Below are 20,479 nucleotides of genomic sequence, written 5' to 3'. Positions count from 1 at the left end.
TTAGTTAAATAGGAAGAATGTAAAAGAGCTGCCTTGGAAATTGTATTAAATTTTGAAATACTATTAAACCTAGCTGACCTGAATAGAACAGATTTTGAAATTATTCCAGTTTGTTTCAGTCAAAATTTATCTGAGACAAAGAATTTTTTTAACTTTTTTTGCACTAGCAAGAAACTAAATAGTAATGCAAATTTTAGTGTATATGTTTTAGTATATAATATTTAATAACCATGTTTATTCTTGTATTGGATGTTGTCAACAAATCAAACTTTTATCTACATTATTTTTGTTCTTGCAGCTTGCAAAAATGCTCCTAAATTTTGTGGACTTTTCTGAAAGCTATGATATGGTACGTCTATACCACAGAAGAAGATCGAAGCTGCCATCGTCGATCTTCCAGGGTTCGAATTAGCAGTCTAGTTAAGACAGCCAATTCGAAGTGAGAGGGGCACTCCAGTTAATGCCAGTATCCCTGCTTTCACAAGGAGTAAGGGAAGTCAAAGGAAGAGTGTTCTTCCTTCGACTTCCTGCAGTGTAGACGGCACCAATAGCCGAGTTAAGCTACTTTGATTTCATCTAGGCAATTAATGTAGCTGAAGTTGCGTATCTTAATTTGGCTTTGTCTTGAAGTGTAGACATACCTTTTAGGGTGCCCAAACTGAGCCTCACTAAAAGGGCCTGATTTTTGGGAAGTCCCAAGCTCACAATCTCTGAAAATCAGGTGTGTTCAAGATGTCTCAGACTGGGCACCTAAAATTACTAGTGATTTTTTAAAATCTTGACTATTTCTAAAGTGTCTAAATCCACCAGACTGCTTTGAAAATTCCATCTTCAGGCCCCAACATAAGAGTCTTTAAAGTAGCCGTTCACTAACGTACTACACATTTTTTAACAAAAAAGTAACATAAATTCCCCCCTTCTTTAGTTTATGATAAATTCCATTTGCCAGATATAAATGTGTTTAAAGGCAGGGAATAAATAAGGGTATGTCTACACTACCACCCTAGTTTGAACTAGGGTGGTAATGTAGGCAACCGGAGTTGCAAATGAAGCCCTGGATTTGAATTTCCCGGGCTTCCGGGTGCTGCCATTTTTAAATGTCCGCTAGTGCGGACTCCGTGCCGCGCAGCTACACGCGGCACGGACTAGGTAGTTCGAACTAGGCTTCCTAGTCTGAACTACCGTTACTCCTCCTCCTAGGAAACCTAGTCCGAATTACCTAGTCCGTGCAGCGTGTAGCCGCGCGGCACGGAGTCCGCACTAGCGGACATTTAAAAATGGCGGCACCTGGCTTTATGCAAATGAAGCCCGGGAAATTCAAATCCCGGGCTTCATTTGCAACTCTGGTTGCCTACATTACCACCCTAGTTCGAACTAGGGTGCTAGTGTAGACATACCCTAATGTATTTGTTTGCTTTCCTAGTATAGAGTTTGTCATTGTCAGGAGGATTTCACCAGTGAACTTAGGGGCTAAAGCCATGTGCCTCTATTACATGAGCTAAAAGCCAGCTACTTTTCAGCTAAGGCTTTAGGGTGGACTTCACTACCTTGACTGTAGGGATATTAGATATTGGGTAACTGAACAGTCATGTAACCACATGAATTCTTATCGGTTACACGAGTATTCTATAGTCTCAAGGAGCGAGGCCGACAGCCAGTGCACTCTGGCCCCACTCCCAGGGAGCCCCCTGCCATTCCGTACTGCTGCTTCTGTATCAGAAGCCAGTCCGTGAGGGGTCCATTTGGGGAGCCAGTTTAAAAAGCTCCCCGCGGACAGAGGCTGCAAGAGGAAGGGGACGAGGGAGGCTGAAGTGAAGCAGCCTTTTGTCCACACTGGCCCAGGCTGGCTGCAGACAGAGGTGGGTCTCTGGCAGCACCCCGGGCCTGCAGGGGTGTCCAAGCTCCCTGCGGACAGAGGCTGCTCTGCCTCCTTCAGGCAGACCCCACGGATGAGTATGCTGCTGCAGACCAGTCTCTGTCCGCAGCCAGCCTGAGCCACCGTGGGAGACAGAGAAGCCTCTGTGCACAGGGAGCTTGGGCCTGCCACAGACAGAGGCTGCTTCCCAACAGCCTCCCCTGCCTCCCCACTCTGCTGCTGCTCCTGGTAGAGGCAGCAGCATGGGGGGGCGAGGAGACGAGAGGGCAGGTAGCATTGTGGAACCGGTGCTGGGGGGAACCGACTTTTCAGCCCACACGACAGCTTTTCCCCAACCAGCTGCCACTTCTGCCCTGAGCAAGGCTACTGACTCCCAGCCTGTGTGGGAACTGGCAGCCTAGTGTGTAGATGGAAGCAGCAGGGCTGGAGGAGCCTCTGCCTGTGGTACATTGGCCGTTCCAGCCCTCCCCCATTTAATTAGTTAACTGGTTAAACGTAATGTTTAACAGGTTAACTAATTCATCAGGATTTTATATCCCTAGAGGCAACCCCCCCATTAACTTGTATTATGTTTATTAGCTATAAATGTTTAAAGTATGAATGGATTCTTCTTCTCTTACTAGTGGGGCTGCAATAGGATGTGTTTTGAGAAAGGCAGTATTGCAGCCAGTGGATTAAAAAAAATTGAATTGATAGTAATTTAAATTTATAGCAAAGGGACCTAGCACAAGTGCTTTTAAAATATAAGCTAGATCCCAAAATAAAAATAAATAGTGTGCATCACCCACTTTACATATTTTAACGTGATAGAAAGAAGGAGGAAAGTAAGACAACAGTATCCAATGTTAAATTGACTTCTCTCAGGTGAACATGAAAATTATTAGCTACCCTTACAATAACAAATTATAACTATTTTACCTTGAGGCAGAAACATGTAAACTCATCTAACACACTCATGCCTCCAGCTTGGTTCTGCAGTCTCCTCCAACTAACAATACTAAAATAATAATAAAGAAAAACCCTTTACATTTTCAAGGTCAATAACAATACCCTGTATGTAATAAATTCTGTGTGTCAAACAACTACACATAACTCTCAGTAATATTTACAACTATTTTAAACGATGTAACAGATAGGAAAATTGAAAGGATCACATATCAGGGTTTTGTTTGTTTGTTTGCAATTACTTCTCTCTGCTCACAAAACAAATGCCTCTCTATCCTGGGCATGAATTTGTTTCCTTCCCCTTCCATTCCCATCAAGAAGAAGTCCAGCATCAAAAGCCAGGAAGAGCCTATGGGTTTATTTTTTTCCCCAACTAATGGGGAGCCAAGATCAAGCACTCCCCTGGAGCCAATCCTATTTTGAACATCAGCACAATCTATTGTGATCACTGCAGCATCTCATTTTCATATGTGAAGCTTGAAAAAGAACTACCTCTTTTCCCCCCAATTTCCCTCCTGAACAAAGCATTTCAGCACATAATAAATACATTGACTCCAAACTAAGTAAAAGTTAAGCAAACAAAAGTGTTTTTTCTGAACAGGGATCTTAACTGTACAGGGAAAACAACAAACTGGCTGTCCAAAGTGATGTCAAATGGAAAAAGTAATTGAAAATGTTTGTAGCTATATTAATCTTAGATGCTATTTATAACTATTATTGGGGAAAAAAATAATATGAATTTTCATGTTAACGGTGTTTTTAATGTTGTAGATCGAAAAGCTCTGGGTACCTTAAAAATAAGTCGATCCAATAAAAGATATTATTTCATACACTTTGTCGCTGATTATCCGAGATATCAAAATGCTCTTTTCCTTTTTTGGTTCATTTCTGATTATGTCTTTTAATTTCTTTCCCAAAACTTTGTCAGTTATACTAGTGGCTTATCTTCCATTTCAAAATTTGACTTCACATAGAATTCAACACATTTGGCTAACTGTTAAGCAAGATAGCTTAAAGTCACTAGCAGCTCCCAACAAGCAATTTTAAATTTGAATCACTTATTCATAGTACTGTAGTTGCAGATTTAGTTTAGATTACATGTTAATTAACTTTGTAAGTGTACCTCAAGTGTATTTCCCTAGTTTATTACCTTTATAATCTAATAGATCCTATTAATTTCAAAATCCATTAGTAGAGACAGAGTCACAACATGGAAAATGTAAGAAAAACTAAGGCATGCACACATACAGGTGGTAATCTGTCCTCAAAGTTACTGGGAGGGTCGACTTTTCCTCAGAATTGTTAGAAAAATTAATTCTATTAAGATCCGTTTAATTCTTCTAACAGCATTTAATAAAATGTATTCCTCTATGAAGTATAAGTATTTCTATGAAATCCATCATGTTGGCAACTAAAAACTTTACAATTATTGTCTAGCATTGATAATGTGTGTGGTGCTTCTATGGTTTCAACTTGGTCTTCTAATGAGATTCATCACTTGTTTAGATTTATACTCTTTGTTATAGTGTGTCTTCATTTTAACAAGTGTTTGAGATTTCTGAAAATCTTATACATAATTGTTTTTATTTGGCAGGGTAACTCCATCATCTGAAAATCCAAATGGTGCTACATGTAGTGTGAGTCAAGGAAAACCTTCTTTAAGAAGAATAAAAGGGAGAATACACAGAAGCAAAAGTCTTGATAGCATTGATTTTTGTGAGTTCAGTGTAAGTATATCTATCTATCTATCTATCTATCTATCTATCTATCTATCTATCTATCTATCTATCTATCTATCTATCTATCTATCTATCTATCTATCTATCTATCCATCCTAGCTGAAGTTTCAGAGAACACTTGCTATCAACAGGGAGGATGGTTAAGGATTTGTCCTCCCTTTCTGGTGTATTAGATTTGACATATTTGTTAAAATTCAACAGATTATTGTATCAAACATTAGTGATGTTACAAGACTAACCCTGTCCTGGAGGGTTTTAACAGCATGGATGTTACTTGTATAATTAGTGATTAACAATTAAATTCTTTTGAGAAATCATAAGTATTACAAATTAAAATGTTGAATTTTAACATTGTTTCCCCAAAATTAGACATATGTGAAGGCAAAGTAACATTGGCACAAATACACCTACTTTAAGATCATTACAATCATATTTCCAAACAGGCAGAAATTATGTTTTAGGTTTGTGTTCTCATGTTTAGAGTTGGCTGGTTGTACTTATAAGCAAAGTATATGATTTCAACGGAAGTTACTTATTAGTGTTCAGAGTGTATGAATTCTATGTAGTTCTAGAGAAAATAAATGTTTTTAAAATGTGTATGTGTGCATATAATATCTAATACTTAAAACTGATGAGAACAGATAACTTCTGTTTTAACTGTGCGGTACTGTTACACTGTTATTTGGTCCTCCTTGTCTGGAATATTAGATCTTCTGATTGTGAAAATATAGCTTCAGCAAATGTAACATCTTTGTGATTTTATTAGGCTTGATTATGTGATTTTGACAAGGATATCTGAAATGAAATTAATGTGCTTTTTTATGAATGTATGTTGGTTAAAGCACTAGAGTATTTCTGCATGCCCTTCAACTAAGTATATCCTTATCCGTGCATGTTTTTGAGGGAAAGCTTTTGAAAAGAGATGGCTCTTGAATTTTGCTTTGAAGCAGTAACAATCTCTGGTCAGTCTCTTTGCGGGTCTTTTACTGCACCTGGATACGCTGATAAGTGTCTGTATAGCCTCTTTCAATGTCAGCAGAAGATAGCTATTCTTCTCAGATGAGAAACTAGATATTGATCTCGTGACACTGGACTACTGCAGTTACAACATTGGGTTTGATCTATAAAGCCCTAAATGATTTGGTTCAGGCTAGAACTTTTCTTCTGTTTGTGATGCTCCTGCTGTTGTGATTAGCCATAGTGGTTGAGCTAACACAGAGGTGGGCAATAATTTATAAAGGGGGAGCCACTCTAAGACTTTGGTAAGTAGTCAAGGGTCGCACTTCTATGGAGGGGGTGTGGAGTCTGGGGCGGCAGGTGTGGAAAGGAGCTTGGGATAGAGGACTGGGGTGCAGGGGAGGGTGTGGAGTTTGAGAGGGAGTTTGCATGAAGGAGGGGGCTAAGATCTGGGGGAAGAGGAATTGGGTGCAGGGTCTGGGAGGAGTATGGGTGCTGGAAAGGATTCTGGCCTGGGGGAGGGGTGTAGAAGGGAGTGCAAGGTTTGGGAGGGTGTTGTAATCTGGAGGAGGTGAGGAGAGGGGATCCAGAGGATTTGGATGGTGGCACGGGGCAGGGAGTTGGGGGAAAAGAGTGGATGGGGTGCCAGAGACAGGGTCTGGCTGGGAGGCACTTATCCAGGGGCTCCCAGCGAAGAAGCTCTGCAGGAACTTGAGCCTCCGTGGATGCTGGGTGGGAAGCTCCACTTGGCTCTGCTCTAGCACAGGGAGGGAGGGAGTGAGAGGGGAGAGAGGCGTGAGGGAGAGAGGAGGCTTCATTCGCTGCCTGTGCCTTTAGCAAAATTTCTCATCTCCTATTGGCCAGAAACTGGCTAATGAGAGCTGAGGGATTTTGCTAAAGGGAGGGGACAATGCACAAAGCTTTCTCCTCCCTGCCCAGATTGCATAGCAATTAATAGCCTGCTGTTTACAGTGGCTGCCTCTGAGCTAACAGCTACCTAGTAATGACTTGCTGATGGTCTGGTGTTTCCTTTTGAGCAGTCTTTGACTGTAGAGCTTCTCCACACTTCATAATCTAACAGATCCGGAACTTGTAAATTTCAGGACATACTGTGTTTTCAGTTAAATTAATTCATTTAAATTCTTAGTCACTTGGTGGAATAATGGAACTAGAGGTAAAGGGAAATCTTGGTTCTTACTTTTAAATAGTCCTTGGGTCCATGACTGACTAAACTCTTACTGCAGGATATTTAGTAGCAAAATTAGTTAAATTAGTACAGTAGTTTTAGTTATTCAGGTCTCAACTTGTGCCCTCCTTTTTGAAGAGTTTTATTTAAATCTGCTTCCAAACCTAGGGGCATGTAGGAAGACAACTCTCTTATATGCTCTGTCATCCTAGCAAAAACACTTCAGCAAGGGGAACTCATTTGCTATACATTGACTATTCTGCCACAAGCAACTCTATAGCATCTTACTGCAGAACTGTATTTTTTCCATGCTTGCTTGCTTTCTTGGCCTCCCTCCAGGGCAGGTTTTCCTATTGAGCTGCTACCGCCCCACAGACTGCTGGGGCTAGTATGGCCCAGGAAAACAGACATCTTTTCATCTAGAAGAGGCTAACTGTATGTGCATTATATCCAAATTTTTTTGGATGTTTTAAATAATACCAAAATGAAACATATCTTATTTTTACTACTACATTAAACTGCAGTAACTCCAGAAATGGATTATTATAATTAATGCAATCTAGTAGCCTAAAAATATAAGCTTCAGCAGCTCCATACGAATGTGTGGACAAACATTATTTACTTGTGTTTTATAGGACTATCTTAAACAGAAATAAAGAAATTACAGTGTAAAAGTGAACAAGAGTGCATATTAACTAAATCCAAGTTATCTCATTGTCTATGTATTAATAATTATGACCCCACTATGAAAGATCACTAGGTGTCCTAAATGATCTTTAGGAGCGGCCCTAGATGAGCTGCTGGCAACTGGCGTACTAGGCGAAATGTGCGATCGACGCCCTTGCCTCCAAAGCCCTCAATGGCTGTTTTTCTTGGCGCCCTAGGTGACTGCCTAGGTCGCCTGTATTTATGGGCTGCCACTGGTCCTAAGATCCTGTTAAAGAATGATATGACTAGAAATAACTAAGTGCAAAAATGAGCTAGGAATTTAACTCTGAATTTCCTTACTGCTGTGCATTACATTTACTGACATATTACTAAAATTGTTCATAGGATTTATGATTCTCATTGTTTTTAAATGTAATAGAAAAAGATATGAGTGATACGGTAGTAAAAACTAAGTGTGCTTCTTCCCCTCCATTGCTTAAGCTCGAAACAGCACGTATCATTTAGCTGATTGCGCATGTCTTAAAAGCTGCTAAACTTTCTGCCAGGGAACTGAGTAAACTTGCAGTAACCAATCACGTTGCAACACGCTGACCAGAAAGAATGTGAAATCTATAAAAGTTTCAGCTCAGGCGATGCTCAAGGTCGACCCTGCTTTAAGCATTGAGCTCCTCGGCCGAACTTGTTTGCAAACAATAAAATAAAGTTGAACTCAGCCTTAAAGTGTAACTCTCTTCTTGAGGCAAATTAAACTAGCCTCCAGGGAATGAAACTAGCAATTTATGCAATAATACTAATGTATAAACCTTCCATTGCTCCTCCAATGGCATGTTGAAATTATCTGTGGACAATAAAGTTTAAAATGTAAATATTCATTTTCTCTCCTAAAAGCACTTGACTTCTGTCTCCAGTTGCAAAGCTCTCTTTTTAGCAACAGTCTGAGAGAATGTCATAGAGACTAAGGGTATGTCTACACTACAGAGTTTTTTCAGAAAAACGGCTGCACATTGCAGTTGTGTTCTTCTGAAAGAAAATCAAAAGAACAGAGGGGTTTTTCCAACATTGGTTATCCTCATTCTATGAGAAAGAATCCTTTTTCTGAAAGACCTCTTTCAAGAAAAGGCATGTATGGACAGGGAAGAGGGAGTTCTTTCGAAAGAAGAGGAAAGAAGAAAAAGCACAGGTGCCCTGGTGGCCACTCTGTCCATAGTAATCATGGCTGAAATGCAAGATAGCATCCATTCAGTACGCATGCTATCTTTCGAAAATGCAGATTGCTTTTTCGATGCACTTTTGCAATGTTGATGCTCTCTTCTGGAAAAGCTTCTTCTGAAAGAAGCCTGCAGTGTAGACATAGCCTAAGATTGAAAAGAAAATATGGACTAGAAAAAAATGCTTCTATATGGGGGGAAAGGAAGACTGTTCAAAACTCATTCTTCATAACCATTTGCTAATAAAAAATCCAGATTATGCAGAAGATGAAAAGCTTCATATACAAAGGTAGTAACTGTTATCTATGCTAAGAAGTCACTGTCATTAATTTACTAATAGATTGTTACATGCTTGTGTAAACCACATGCCTGCATTGTCATACAAGGAAGAAGAACACATGCCAGTAATGCTGATGGTGAAGAAAGCTTCAAAATGAAATAAGTAATACCGCTGACAGGAAATAACTTCACAGACAAGAGTCAGGGTTGGGGGTGAGGAGGGAGAGGAGGCGGCGGTGTGGGAGATGCAGGACTCAGGGTTGGGGGATTGAGGAGGGGCTTAGGGTAGGGAGCTGGGGATGTGTTGGGTCAATGTTTGGGATGAAGAGGGGCTCAGAGCAAGGGGCTGGATGTGGGGACGGGAGCTGCAGGAGCCAGCAGGGGCCTCACTGGCCAGACAGCAGCTCCTTTTGGTTGGCTGTGGTGGGGGCCATGCTGGCCAGGTGGTGGCTCCCTGTGGCTGGCCATGGCGGAAACCATGCTGCCCCAATGGGGTTATAGCTGTCCCAGCCCCCATCTCTGACTAAGTTCATAATTAGTGAACATAAGCCAAGTAATAGAGGTGGGTTATTTTAGCATTTGCGTTAATTATATTTAGGAGTTATTTCTGATTCAGATATGCCAACATATCTGTTACATAACTGAACACATGGCTTTACTTTCCATCTGGGCATAAGGGAGTTGGGTGTTCAACTAATGGGCGCCAGACACTTTTCAAAAATCTCGCTAATACAATTACCTGTGTATAGTGAAAAGCCATATGGAAGAGGATGCCTTTTCTATCTTTGTTTCACAACCTGTAGGCTAAACCTTGAGAACTAATGAGCATCTCTAAATCCTATTGAAATTGGAGGTCTTCAAGGTCCTGAGATTATGGGCCATCATGGACTGAGTCCTGAATCCATTGTAGTCAATAGGAGTTCTGTTGCTAGCATAATTGATTCTGGATTCTGCACTGTATTATATGGTCCTGCAGTCATTCGTACTGGATAGCTAAAGAATTTTTATCATCACTTGAATATTGATATACTAATATGCTTTTTGTGAATGATGTACATGTAAGAGATTTATTTTCAGCACCATCTGTTAGTCATCATGAGTCTGATTTAATTAGGAGATTGTGATCTATTGGTATATTTATGATCTGGTTGTTTTATGAATTATGCAGTTACAGAAATAAGATTGTCGGTTATAAGCAGGAGATTTTAATTACACTATTGGCGTTAATAGTATTGAAAATCTCAAGAGGTGTATTATCTTGGACTTAGTTTATTATTATTGAATTAATAGAACGTGAGAGCCATGATGTATCCATCATCTTGTTAGGGATTGTGTTATAAATATTTTAAGAGACTAAAAAGAAAATGAGAGGTTTTGATTATTTAAGCATCAAGATATCAGTTCAGCAAATCATTTAAGCATGTACTTAACTTTAAATGCATGCTTAAATCAATTTGCTTAAAGTTAAGACTGTGCTTAAATTCTTTGAGTCAAGGTCTAATAAGTACACTAGGACTGCTGACTGATTCTTGCATTTTCTGTAGTGAGTATTGTTAATCTGTAGTACACATAAATAACGCCATTTGTTCTTTGTAATTAGTTGCAAATGCACTTTTAATTGTACTGCATTTTAAATAAATATATAATTGATAAATGATACTGTAAGAAATATTAGTAATCCGACTTCAGGTAAATGAGTTGATGTCATGACAACAGAGCCGGTAACGAGTTTAAACAGCACCACAATTGCACATGATGATCACCTATACTGTTTAAATTATTTTGCATTTATAAAAATTGGGGTGCTGAATGCATTTGCTACCTTGAGGACATTCCACTTCAAGAACAGGAAATCAACAGGGGATGTTGTGAAGGAAGGGTTAGGTAAGGGAAGTTAATTTTTTGTCTTTTTTTATGTATCTAGTGAAATTTCAGCTTATGGACAAAAGTACAGTTACCATTTTCTCTTTACTTAGGCTTGGTAGAATCAGAATTAAAAATAAACATTAATATTATTTGTCAAAATTGGTAAAAATATTTAAACAGTCAAATTCTGCCAAGGCTGCTTTACTGTAAGATCCCATATAGAGAAAATGGAAGAGCTCCGAATTTCTCTTGCTGCTGCCTATGCTGACTGTACTGCTGTGGTCAAAACCAGAAGATTAACCCAGAATGCTGTGTGTGGGGGTGGATGTATGTCTTATGCTTTGTTACTGCCTGTGTTATGAATTTCACTCTCTTTATTATATGTAGTGATGCTCTGAAGGTTTTTAGGTCTTGCTACTTATTAACTTTCATAGAAGGATGTGATGATGTCCTTATGTCACTACTCTAATCTCTGTGTTCCGCTTTTTTAAATTTAGGACATGCTCTGAAAAATCACTCTCTTGTTTGAAAACAGTATTATACAAAAATCATTGGGTGTGTTATTATAGCTATAAATAAAATCAGCAGTGAAGAAATAAAACATTTCAAGCAGAGGACCGTTCTGTTAGCTAGTTCACTGCATAATATGATGTATGGCTTTCTGGACTTCATTGAAAATCAAATTTATTGTAACCTTTGTTTCTGTAGCCAATACTCTTTCTTCTTCTAAATCTTTGGATAAAATGGCTTTTGGGATAATACATTTTATTTAATTTGTTTTGATTTTTATATAGAACAGTTCCATATTGTAGGTATTTTAAGAGTATAACTACATCAGGAAAAAATAATTCACTCATGTACATATCTGTAATATTACTTAGAATGTATGAAGTAGAATATAAATTTCAGTCTTTTCCCAGGACTAAGGCATAAGAGCAATAATACTGTTAAGAGTCCTACAATTATTTGTCTTGCCTTTGTATGAGAGGAAGGGAGTACTCACTATCCCAGATGGACTCCTGTAGATGCCCTTAATTTGTTATTGTTCATGGCAGTGTAGTCATTATGCAGCTGTTTCTGAGAATTAGACCCTATGTAGTAGCTCATACATGCTTCACAATATTATAGTATAGTACAGCAAGATATTTGCTGCAAGTGAAATAATTCAGTAGGATAACATTTTCATCAGATTTATTCTGCATCAGTCCTTATGATAAAGCAATTTTAATGTACTCTGGTTATCTAAGATCACTAAGGTGAATCTCTACTATCCTGTAATGACTATAATTTTTACCAGTTATTATCATGTTTTAGATTAAGTGAAATAAAAATATTTTAGTGCTTTTTTCATATTTGAATAGTCCAGTGAATGGAAAATCTTTCAAAGACAATATTTATTATTGCTGTTATTTAACACATACAAGTAGTAGCAGGGAGAAAATCACTTAATTTTCTTATACTGTTGATGCAGTACCAACTTGGAAATATAAAATATGCTTTGTCTGGCACATCACTTCTTTCTGCCAGTTTGACTGAAAGGGCAAAATATTACTGACCTCTATCTCTATATCAGCACTAACAGGAAAGAAGAGAAAATTTTTAATGTTCTTTACTTCTCCCATGTTGCCTTTTGATTAAAAAAAATCCCAAGATTTATTAAAGCAATATTTAAATACTGAGGCAGACTCTTAGGTTTCACTCTGTGAAACTTAAAACAGCCCGAAGTTTAACCTGAGGATATGAACCATAGGAGAAGAACTAATTTAATTCGCTGAGTTTCAAATAGCGATGACTTTCTTCCCATTATTAAAATCAGAATATCATCACTGTTTTATTAGTGAAAACCCTTCAGATACATTTCTTAGAAATGCCTGTGTTCTGTAATGTTAAGTAAAGAGGAACAAATTAAATGTGGCATTTCCTCTTTTAAAATAAACATCAAGGTTAAGTCCCTGAATAGGTTCAGAATGCCATTTTAGATCTACAGCAGACACTAACTCCTTAATAATGATTACGCCAATTACAGGATTTCCATCTCATTTGATTTAGAAATGTACTTTTAAGTAGATACAGTTGTACACGTTAGAAACTATTCTCTCTGCTCTCACAAGCAACAACCATATTTGAAATTGGAGCTGCAGGGACTCTGTTGGAGTGAATGGAAATATTTCAAATAGTATCTGGTTGATTACTTCAGTGCCATCATGCTGTTTGCATATCTGTGCATGAGTTGTCAGGTCTCTCCTTACTCATGAAGAAAAATGTCAAAAAAGATCTAGGCCATCATGTAGGCTCTCTTTATATTATATAATATCAGATCCCTTTCATGTGATTGCATAGCTTTCTAGCTTACAAAATTCCTTCACTTGCAATATTTACATCCTCAGCTACACACATTCACTCTCTCTTTAACTGAGATCACAAGCATGATAGGAATGCTTACTAGTTAACCGACCTTTTCCAGCTAACAGAGGGGATCCTAGCCACAGCGGGGCTGGATGACGGTATCAACATTAAGTTAACCAGTTAAGCGCTGTCGTTTTACCAGTTGACCGTTTTAACATCCCTAAAGCATGATCATGGTTGTCTTGGGCTACGGGCTGTAGAAACACACAGAAAACATGGATCCTTCCTTTCCTTAAAAACAGCGTTTTTAAATTTAGGGTGTTTTAAAGTTTGTAATTAATATATTATTGAAATAGAAAAGTCAGACTTGAGCATTTGTTGCAAGGGTGTTAACAAGAGTCTGTTGTTAAAATGTAATCATCATTTGAATACAAGATTGTGGTAACTTCCCTGCCTTTTATGGCATGTACCTGCCTGTCGAGATACTGCTAAATTACTCCCATAACAATTGTTTAATTGTGGGGCTTATTAATATACTTTGGAGAGCAATTTTTTCCCTTGGAGTACACCAGATTGCACCAAATATTTGTGTGTGTGTGTGTGTGTGTGTTTTTTGTTTTGTTTTGTTTTGTTTTGTTTTATTTTGTTTTGTTTAGGAGGAGGTGATAACCAACAGCGTCTTCACCCTCACTTCAGTTTCCACAAATGGAACAATGGGTACAATCACCATCAGTAAAATGTACCTGTGTGCTAAAGACCTGTGCAAAACCTGAGCACTAGTCCCATTTAAACTTCTTCCTTGGAAGTTTAAGTGGGATTTAATATGTTTGTGAGCCTTGTGCTGGCCCTTTGTACAAAGTAGATTTTACCTTGTATTTTGAAGAACGAAGTATTATAATTTCCAGAGATGTGCCCTTAATGTAAGTTTGCTAGATGGTGGTATGATTGAATGAAAAAGTAAATGAATGGACTTCCCAAGCATTCATGCCTTTGCTGTGGGATTTCATGCACATGTGGGTGCATGTTTTGTAAGCATAGCCTCAATGAGAACATTTTGTGGAAGCCCTCTTATTTCATTCTGAGATGATCATTCTTTATAAATCAGCAGAACAGAAAGATAATTAACCAGACACATAAGCAAGAGAAAAATGTGTCCCTCTTTCGTTGTAACTTGAGTTATTTGAATTAAAGGATCAGATTCTTGACTCTGATTGAGACTCCTTTGCACCAACTCTACAATGCAATGGGGACTTAAAATTGACCTAAAGTTAAAGGGGAATCCTAAAAAGACAGGGGGATTCTTCTGGTGGTATAAAGCTGAGACCGTTGCCTGTGACTACTTTGAAGCATATCAGGGATTGGTTCATCCCTTGGCCAACTCCACAATCAAGGAAAAGAGAAGATGTCTTAGAGCCACCATTGGTTCCTTATCACATGCAGCTGAGGGTCTAGTCTCAAATATTTTAATTCCAGAACAAGATTCTGCGTACAGCCACTCACAGATCAGCCTGTAAAAATGGACACATTTCTCGTTCTCTATATAAACATCTTGAAAACTGGTGCTTTATCTGTTATTTTTCTGTTTTTGGTTTCTTAACCAGTGTATATAGAATTGCGATGCCACAATTTCAGGCTCTTTTGATCTTGAAAGCAGATTTTGCCCTACACTTTTTATTTATTTACTTACTTAGAAAGATAAATTAGGTTGGAACTTCCATGCTCTCTGCTGAACAAACATACAGTAAATGCCGAGAGGGGTTTATAATTAAATGTATGTGAATGTATCCTATACTTAAGCCAAAATCTTATAACAGAAACTGGGTGATAGTTTTAATTTGCAGATATTCCATAAAATAAATGGTACTAGTTACCCTGATGGAGATCTGATCCTCCAGCCAAAATGGCTATCCAATACACTCTTTTCTGCTGTCATAGGGTTGGATTATATTTATTTCATCATACTGTTAAAGACTTTTTCCATAGTCTCATAGATGGGGAGAGAAAAGATAAGATGAGGTCCTTTTTTAACTACACAATACCTCTTTAAACTTCAAAAATAAAATTCAACAACCCAGGAACATATATAAGTCTTGTCTATGATGCAAAGTTTTATTGATAAAACTTGCCTTCTATCGGCACAGCCTGACATACATCCGTACTGTTTTGAGTCCTGCCAAGAATATTTTGAACTTCTGCCAGTCAAGTTAAACCACCCCCCAAGCAATGTAAGTATTCTGCTGACACTCTTCCAATGCTATTGTGCTTATGTGAGTGCTATTTTACCTGCACCAGTACAAATAGCCAACCAGTCTTAATGTCACTGGCCCCGCAGCACTGATTGCTTTGGTTGAATTTTTTAACTATGCTGTTCAGCCGTCACAGTGACTGGAAATCCATCCTTACCCCACTCTCCCTTAAAATTTCCAGCAAGATTTGGAAAAGCTTCTCTTCCTGCTAGCTCACCTTTAAGCCAGTAGGTATAGCTCTATGTAGAACGATAGCTAAAAGTCCAGCTAAACCTCATGATGCAACTGATTTAGGAAAGAAGTCCTGGATTATGTCAGCCTGTGAAGTGAAGAAGCAGAGAAAGCAAAGCTGTGGATTTCCTGCAGAAATAAATTTGTTAGATATTGTAGAGGAGATGCAGAAACTTGGATGGAACATGGACACGTTGCAATGTCAGGCAAACTTTAGAAAAGTGTCACTTTCTGTTTACATACTCAGAAGCCAGGTGTGAGGAGTCAGAATCAGAATATGTCCTGTCTATTGCCCTACCTCAGCAAAGGAAGCCTATTTAATTGAACACATCTATTATTCTTGCATATTACCTGGCATAACAATCTTGTATAGTAAGGTATGTGTGATGGCCTTGCATACTGGGATGACAACTGCTCTACCATGGATTTTCCAGCATCAAATTAATTACCAATCTACCCACAGCAGTCTGGATTTGCTAGCTTTCAAAGAGTGATCACCACTATTCCTCCACTGTCACAACAGCTTTCATTTTGGTGTCTCTGAACTAGATGTCTGGGGCAAGCTGAACACACAACTCCAGGAATATGGCCTTTTCCATGCACAAGTTCTACAGTTGCTATTACAATACCATCCTACCACATGATGCTCATTTCATAAACCCTCCATTGCTGCTTCTCCGTGTGCAGCTAATCATATAGTACCAGCAGCATCTGGCAACTTTGACTCACATCTGCATCGTTCACTCTATCGTTCTCATTTTCAGTATTTGCAGTGACAGTTGTCATTTCCCAAATACTGAAGAATCGATTGCCCTGACTCAAAAATAAAAAAGACAACTCTGTTGATTTACACGGCATCCATGCTTCTGTCAGCAAGATGGCAAAGAGATTGAGAACTGGTGTGAGTAATATAATGGGATGAAACAGGGAAATGTAGGAACTTGACCCCAAACTTTCACAATTCCCTCGGGATATAGCTATACCGGGGGGAAGGGGCTTCTGAAGAAGGTATGCAAATTGCGCTCTGTTTTTTTTTTTCTGGGAGAGGGTTTTCCGATATTTGGCCCGTCTACGTGGGGCCAAATGTCAGAAAAAAACCCTCTTTCGGAAGCCCCTCTGTACATCTAATTTTAAGAGGAATAAGGGGGCTTCCGAAAGAGGTTTGTTTTTCTCGACATTTGGCCCTGTGTAGACGAGGCCAAATATTGGAAAATCCTCTTCCAGAAAAAAAAATGTTAGAAAATATGCAAATGCGAACACAATTTGCATACCTTCTTCGAAACCTCCCCCATTCCTCCACAGTGTAGCTGTGCCCTGAGAAGGGCGCTGGTTAAGCTCATAATGCACAGCAAAATTTGTTAGAGGGTAGCTAACAGGAGAATGGTGCAAGGAACACTGGGATGCCTCTCATAGTGCTACACATCTTTCGTTAATACAACATGTTTCTATTTAGATGTGTGGTACTGACAAAGTTAACTGAATGTGAACATACTCTAGTGACATAGCAGTGTTAGCAGCTTTCTTACTGGTAAAACTTTCTATCGTAGACATGGCTATTTGTCTGTGGCATTTTCAACATGTATACTGTGTCCCTCTCCAATCATTCTAGTGGAAAAGGTGTGTTTCTATTCTATTCTATTCTATTCTATTCTATTCTATTCTATTCTATTCTATTCTATTAATCTCTGTAGGGATAAGAAGGTAACAATGCACTGCACCAATTTGGGACTACAACAAACTATGCTTTCAAGCCATCCAATGGTATTGAATGGCTAAAGCTCAGCAATTATTATTGTCTTTTAATATTTTCCTTCATTCAGTGGGTGCAGTGACTTTTACAATAACAGTTAAATAGGCTGTCTTCAGAATGTTGTTTTCCTCAGCAAGTCCTGTTGTTCATATTATGATGGTACTGCAATAGCACAATAGCTAAATTTATGTCATGACTTCTGTTTAAAGATCCTTCTTTCTAAAGCTTCTAGAATTGACAGACTTAGAATCTTTTGTAACACAGAGTGCCTCAGGAGGATGCAGGGTAAGGTTAGTGACCCAAATTTGGAATAATTTGAGATGAAGGTTGTAAATCTATAAATCAAAAAAACCACTACCATTTTTCAAAAAAGTTTCTAATGTTTTTTTCTCAGAACTAGAAACCAAGCTTTAAAGCTTACTCTTGCTAGTGCTCTAAAATCTGACTGGATAAATTACTGATCTTTTTTAGACTAATGACTGTGAACTCAGCCTTCAGTTAACATAACTACGGATAAATTAATCACAAGCCTCCACCTAAGATTTAAAAAAAAAGGTTTGGGCTGAGTGGAGGAAGGTTGCTACAATTTGTGAGTCATGGGTGGCAATTTTATTCTGCGCAAATGTAATCAAAGCCCTTGGGGGAGAAAATTAGACATGCAAATGATTCCTGGGAAGGAAGGGCTATTGGATGTCATGGAATGGAAAAGCAGGGAGGAGAGGAGTTTGGGGTTGCACTGAAGGGTAGAGGGTTGGGGCAGAGCATAAATGGGGATGATGGTAGGGAGAAAAGAGATTGGGGTGCCACTGAGGGAAGCCTGGGGCTTATGGGGAGTGGGAAGGATAAGGCAGAGGTACCTGTAAGTCCTGCATTCTTCTCGTCTGTGGGTGCATCCAGATCTGGGGGTCTTTTGTCCTGTCTTCAGCATAGGAGTCTTTGAAATGTATCAGGGGGCCCATTCATCTCAGAGTGATATTCTCAGATGAATGAGAAACACCATGGCAAATAATAAAACCTAAGACAATAGCTTTGACACACAAGAACTGCTCCTTTCATCTCAGTAAGCATTCCCACCTCTTCCCAAATGCTTTAAAGCCTCTGACGTATGAAATATGCCTGTTCTTTGCTCCCCTACCCGATCCTTGCTCACATGAGGGAATGGCAGGGGAGCTCTGACCCTCACAAAAGGGCAAGCCACACACAGAACTTGGCTCACATGAGAGAGATAGGGAGCAGGCTCCAATGCCTGTAGGTGGGCATAACCCCCACCCACACACACACCCATCCGGTGCACACACATGGTGGTAACAAGAGGGGCTCAAGAACACCCAGAAGGTCAAGGTACCTGATATGCCAGCTCGTGTGAGCAGGCGCCAGTTATTTTATCCAGAGCAGTGCATTTGGAATGGCATGCAATTTGCGCTTTCCCAGCCAACCCTTTCACTTTTCTGCGGCTCCTTTGAAATACCACACACCAGTGAAGCTGCATACATTGAGCTGGGTTTGCCCGGCAATTATTTTTCCTTGCCAGCAGTTGATGTAGTCAGGGCTGGATTACCCAATAGGCAGACTAAGCACGTGCTTAGGGCACCAGCAAAGCAGGGACACCAAAAAAAAATGAGATTTTTACGGTATAGTATTGTTTTTATTTTGAATTACATATGGGGGGGCACCATAATCTTTTCAGTACTTAGGGCCTCTAAAGGTCTTAATCCGGCCCTGGATGTAGCACTGAGATGGCAGTCACACAGCTAGTCTTTCCTTTGGCTACTGACAGGAAAACAGCTGCAGAAGAGGTGAAAGGAAGGTGGCTGGTCAATATGGGTATGTCTAGACTGCATCCCTCTGTCGCCAGTTCCTGTAAACCTCCTTGCAGGACGCATAAGGGATCTGTCGAAAAAGGCTTTCTTTCTCAACAGATCCCCCTCTAGACTGCTACTTTTTGCTAACAAAGTGCTGAGTTGGCAAAACGCGGTGGCCATTTTTATGCAAATTAGGCATGGGATATTTAAATCTCTGCCTCATTTGCAATGTCGACCTGCCTAATCTGCATCTCTCTGGCGACAGAGGGATACAGTCTAGACATACCCATATTGACCAGCCACCTTCCTTTCACCTCTTCTGCAGCTGTTTTCCTGTCAGTAGCCAAAGGAAAGGCTAGCTGTGTGACTGCCATCTCAGTACTACATCCAGGGCGCGGGATATTTAAATCCCTGACTCATTTGCAATGTCAACCTGCCTAATCTGCATCCCTCTGCCAACAGAGGGATGCAGTCTACACACACCCTATGGGATAGAAATGGGGGCAGAGAAACTGGGATGCAACAAACTGGGAGAGAGGGCAATTGGGGGAACCAATACCCAGAGAAAACTGAAAGGGGGGACAACAGAGAAGATTAGGAGCATGGGGTAGGGGTGAGGAAAAGGGAACACAGTTGTGGGGAGCACAGTAATGGGAGGGGACTAAAACCCCAATTTTTCATCAAGAAGGCATGTTCTAATCTGTCCTAAAGCTCACTGGCACCTATAAGAACTGTCAGCCAGGGAGCATTTCAAACCTTGGCAACTATACAAGAGCTAAGGGTCTGAGTGTAATAGGTGTGTTTAAAAACAAGCAAGCAAACAAACAAAAAACAGCTCTGAGAAAATATCTGCCTTCCTCCTCTTGTAGAGGGTTCATGCGACTGACACTAGGATAGAGAGCTTAATGGTCACAGTTGTGAATTCAGAGCAGAGGCAAAACTCCACTCTCAGACTGGTGCCAGAAAGCCAATGTGGTTGCTACAGAATAAGTGAGACCACAACTACTCTCAGATTTATAGCAAATGAAAATCATTACCTGCTTGCTGCTGTTGGACTTGTGTAGCAGGAAAAGGTGTGATCTTTGCCCAGTTCCTTGTTGACCAAAGGTCACAGTGATAGAGCCCACCATTGCTACAATTGTTGGCAGTCCCAATGGAGAACCAAGAATTGAATAAGCCAGGAGACAAAATGCCATCTCAGCAGGAGATGTCCAGTAGGAGGATGTGGCACCCGAATGAGCTGCTTTTATGCTCTCTGACTAATCTTGATGCTCCAGGGAACATATATACCTTAATATAAATACTAAAGAAAAATAAAAAATGACATGACATTTAATAAATTATCCTCTGACACACACAGCATTAAAAAATGAAAGAGG

At 39.5% G+C, this 20,479-nt stretch overlaps 1 protein-coding gene across 6 annotated transcripts in view; it reads left to right on the top strand.

The window, feature by feature from the left end:
* Positions 1-20,479, top strand: part of TJP1 (tight junction protein 1) — a 299,612-nt gene that overhangs the window by 6,402 nt on the left and 272,731 nt on the right. For all 6 annotated transcript variants that reach the window (XM_075897730.1, XM_075897727.1, XM_075897726.1 and 3 more), the window contains exon 2: positions 4,416-4,548. In XM_075897730.1, coding sequence (XP_075753845.1) covers positions 4,416-4,548 — 133 coding nt within the window. The remainder of the gene's footprint in view (positions 1-4,415; positions 4,549-20,479) is intronic.

Source organism: Pelodiscus sinensis, chromosome 14 (genome assembly GCF_049634645.1).
Source record: "Pelodiscus sinensis isolate JC-2024 chromosome 14, ASM4963464v1, whole genome shotgun sequence".
Classification (NCBI taxonomy): domain Eukaryota; kingdom Metazoa; phylum Chordata; order Testudines; family Trionychidae; genus Pelodiscus; species Pelodiscus sinensis.
The sequence above is the reverse complement of the archived record's forward strand: the minus strand, read 5'-3'. Positions and strand labels throughout refer to the sequence as shown.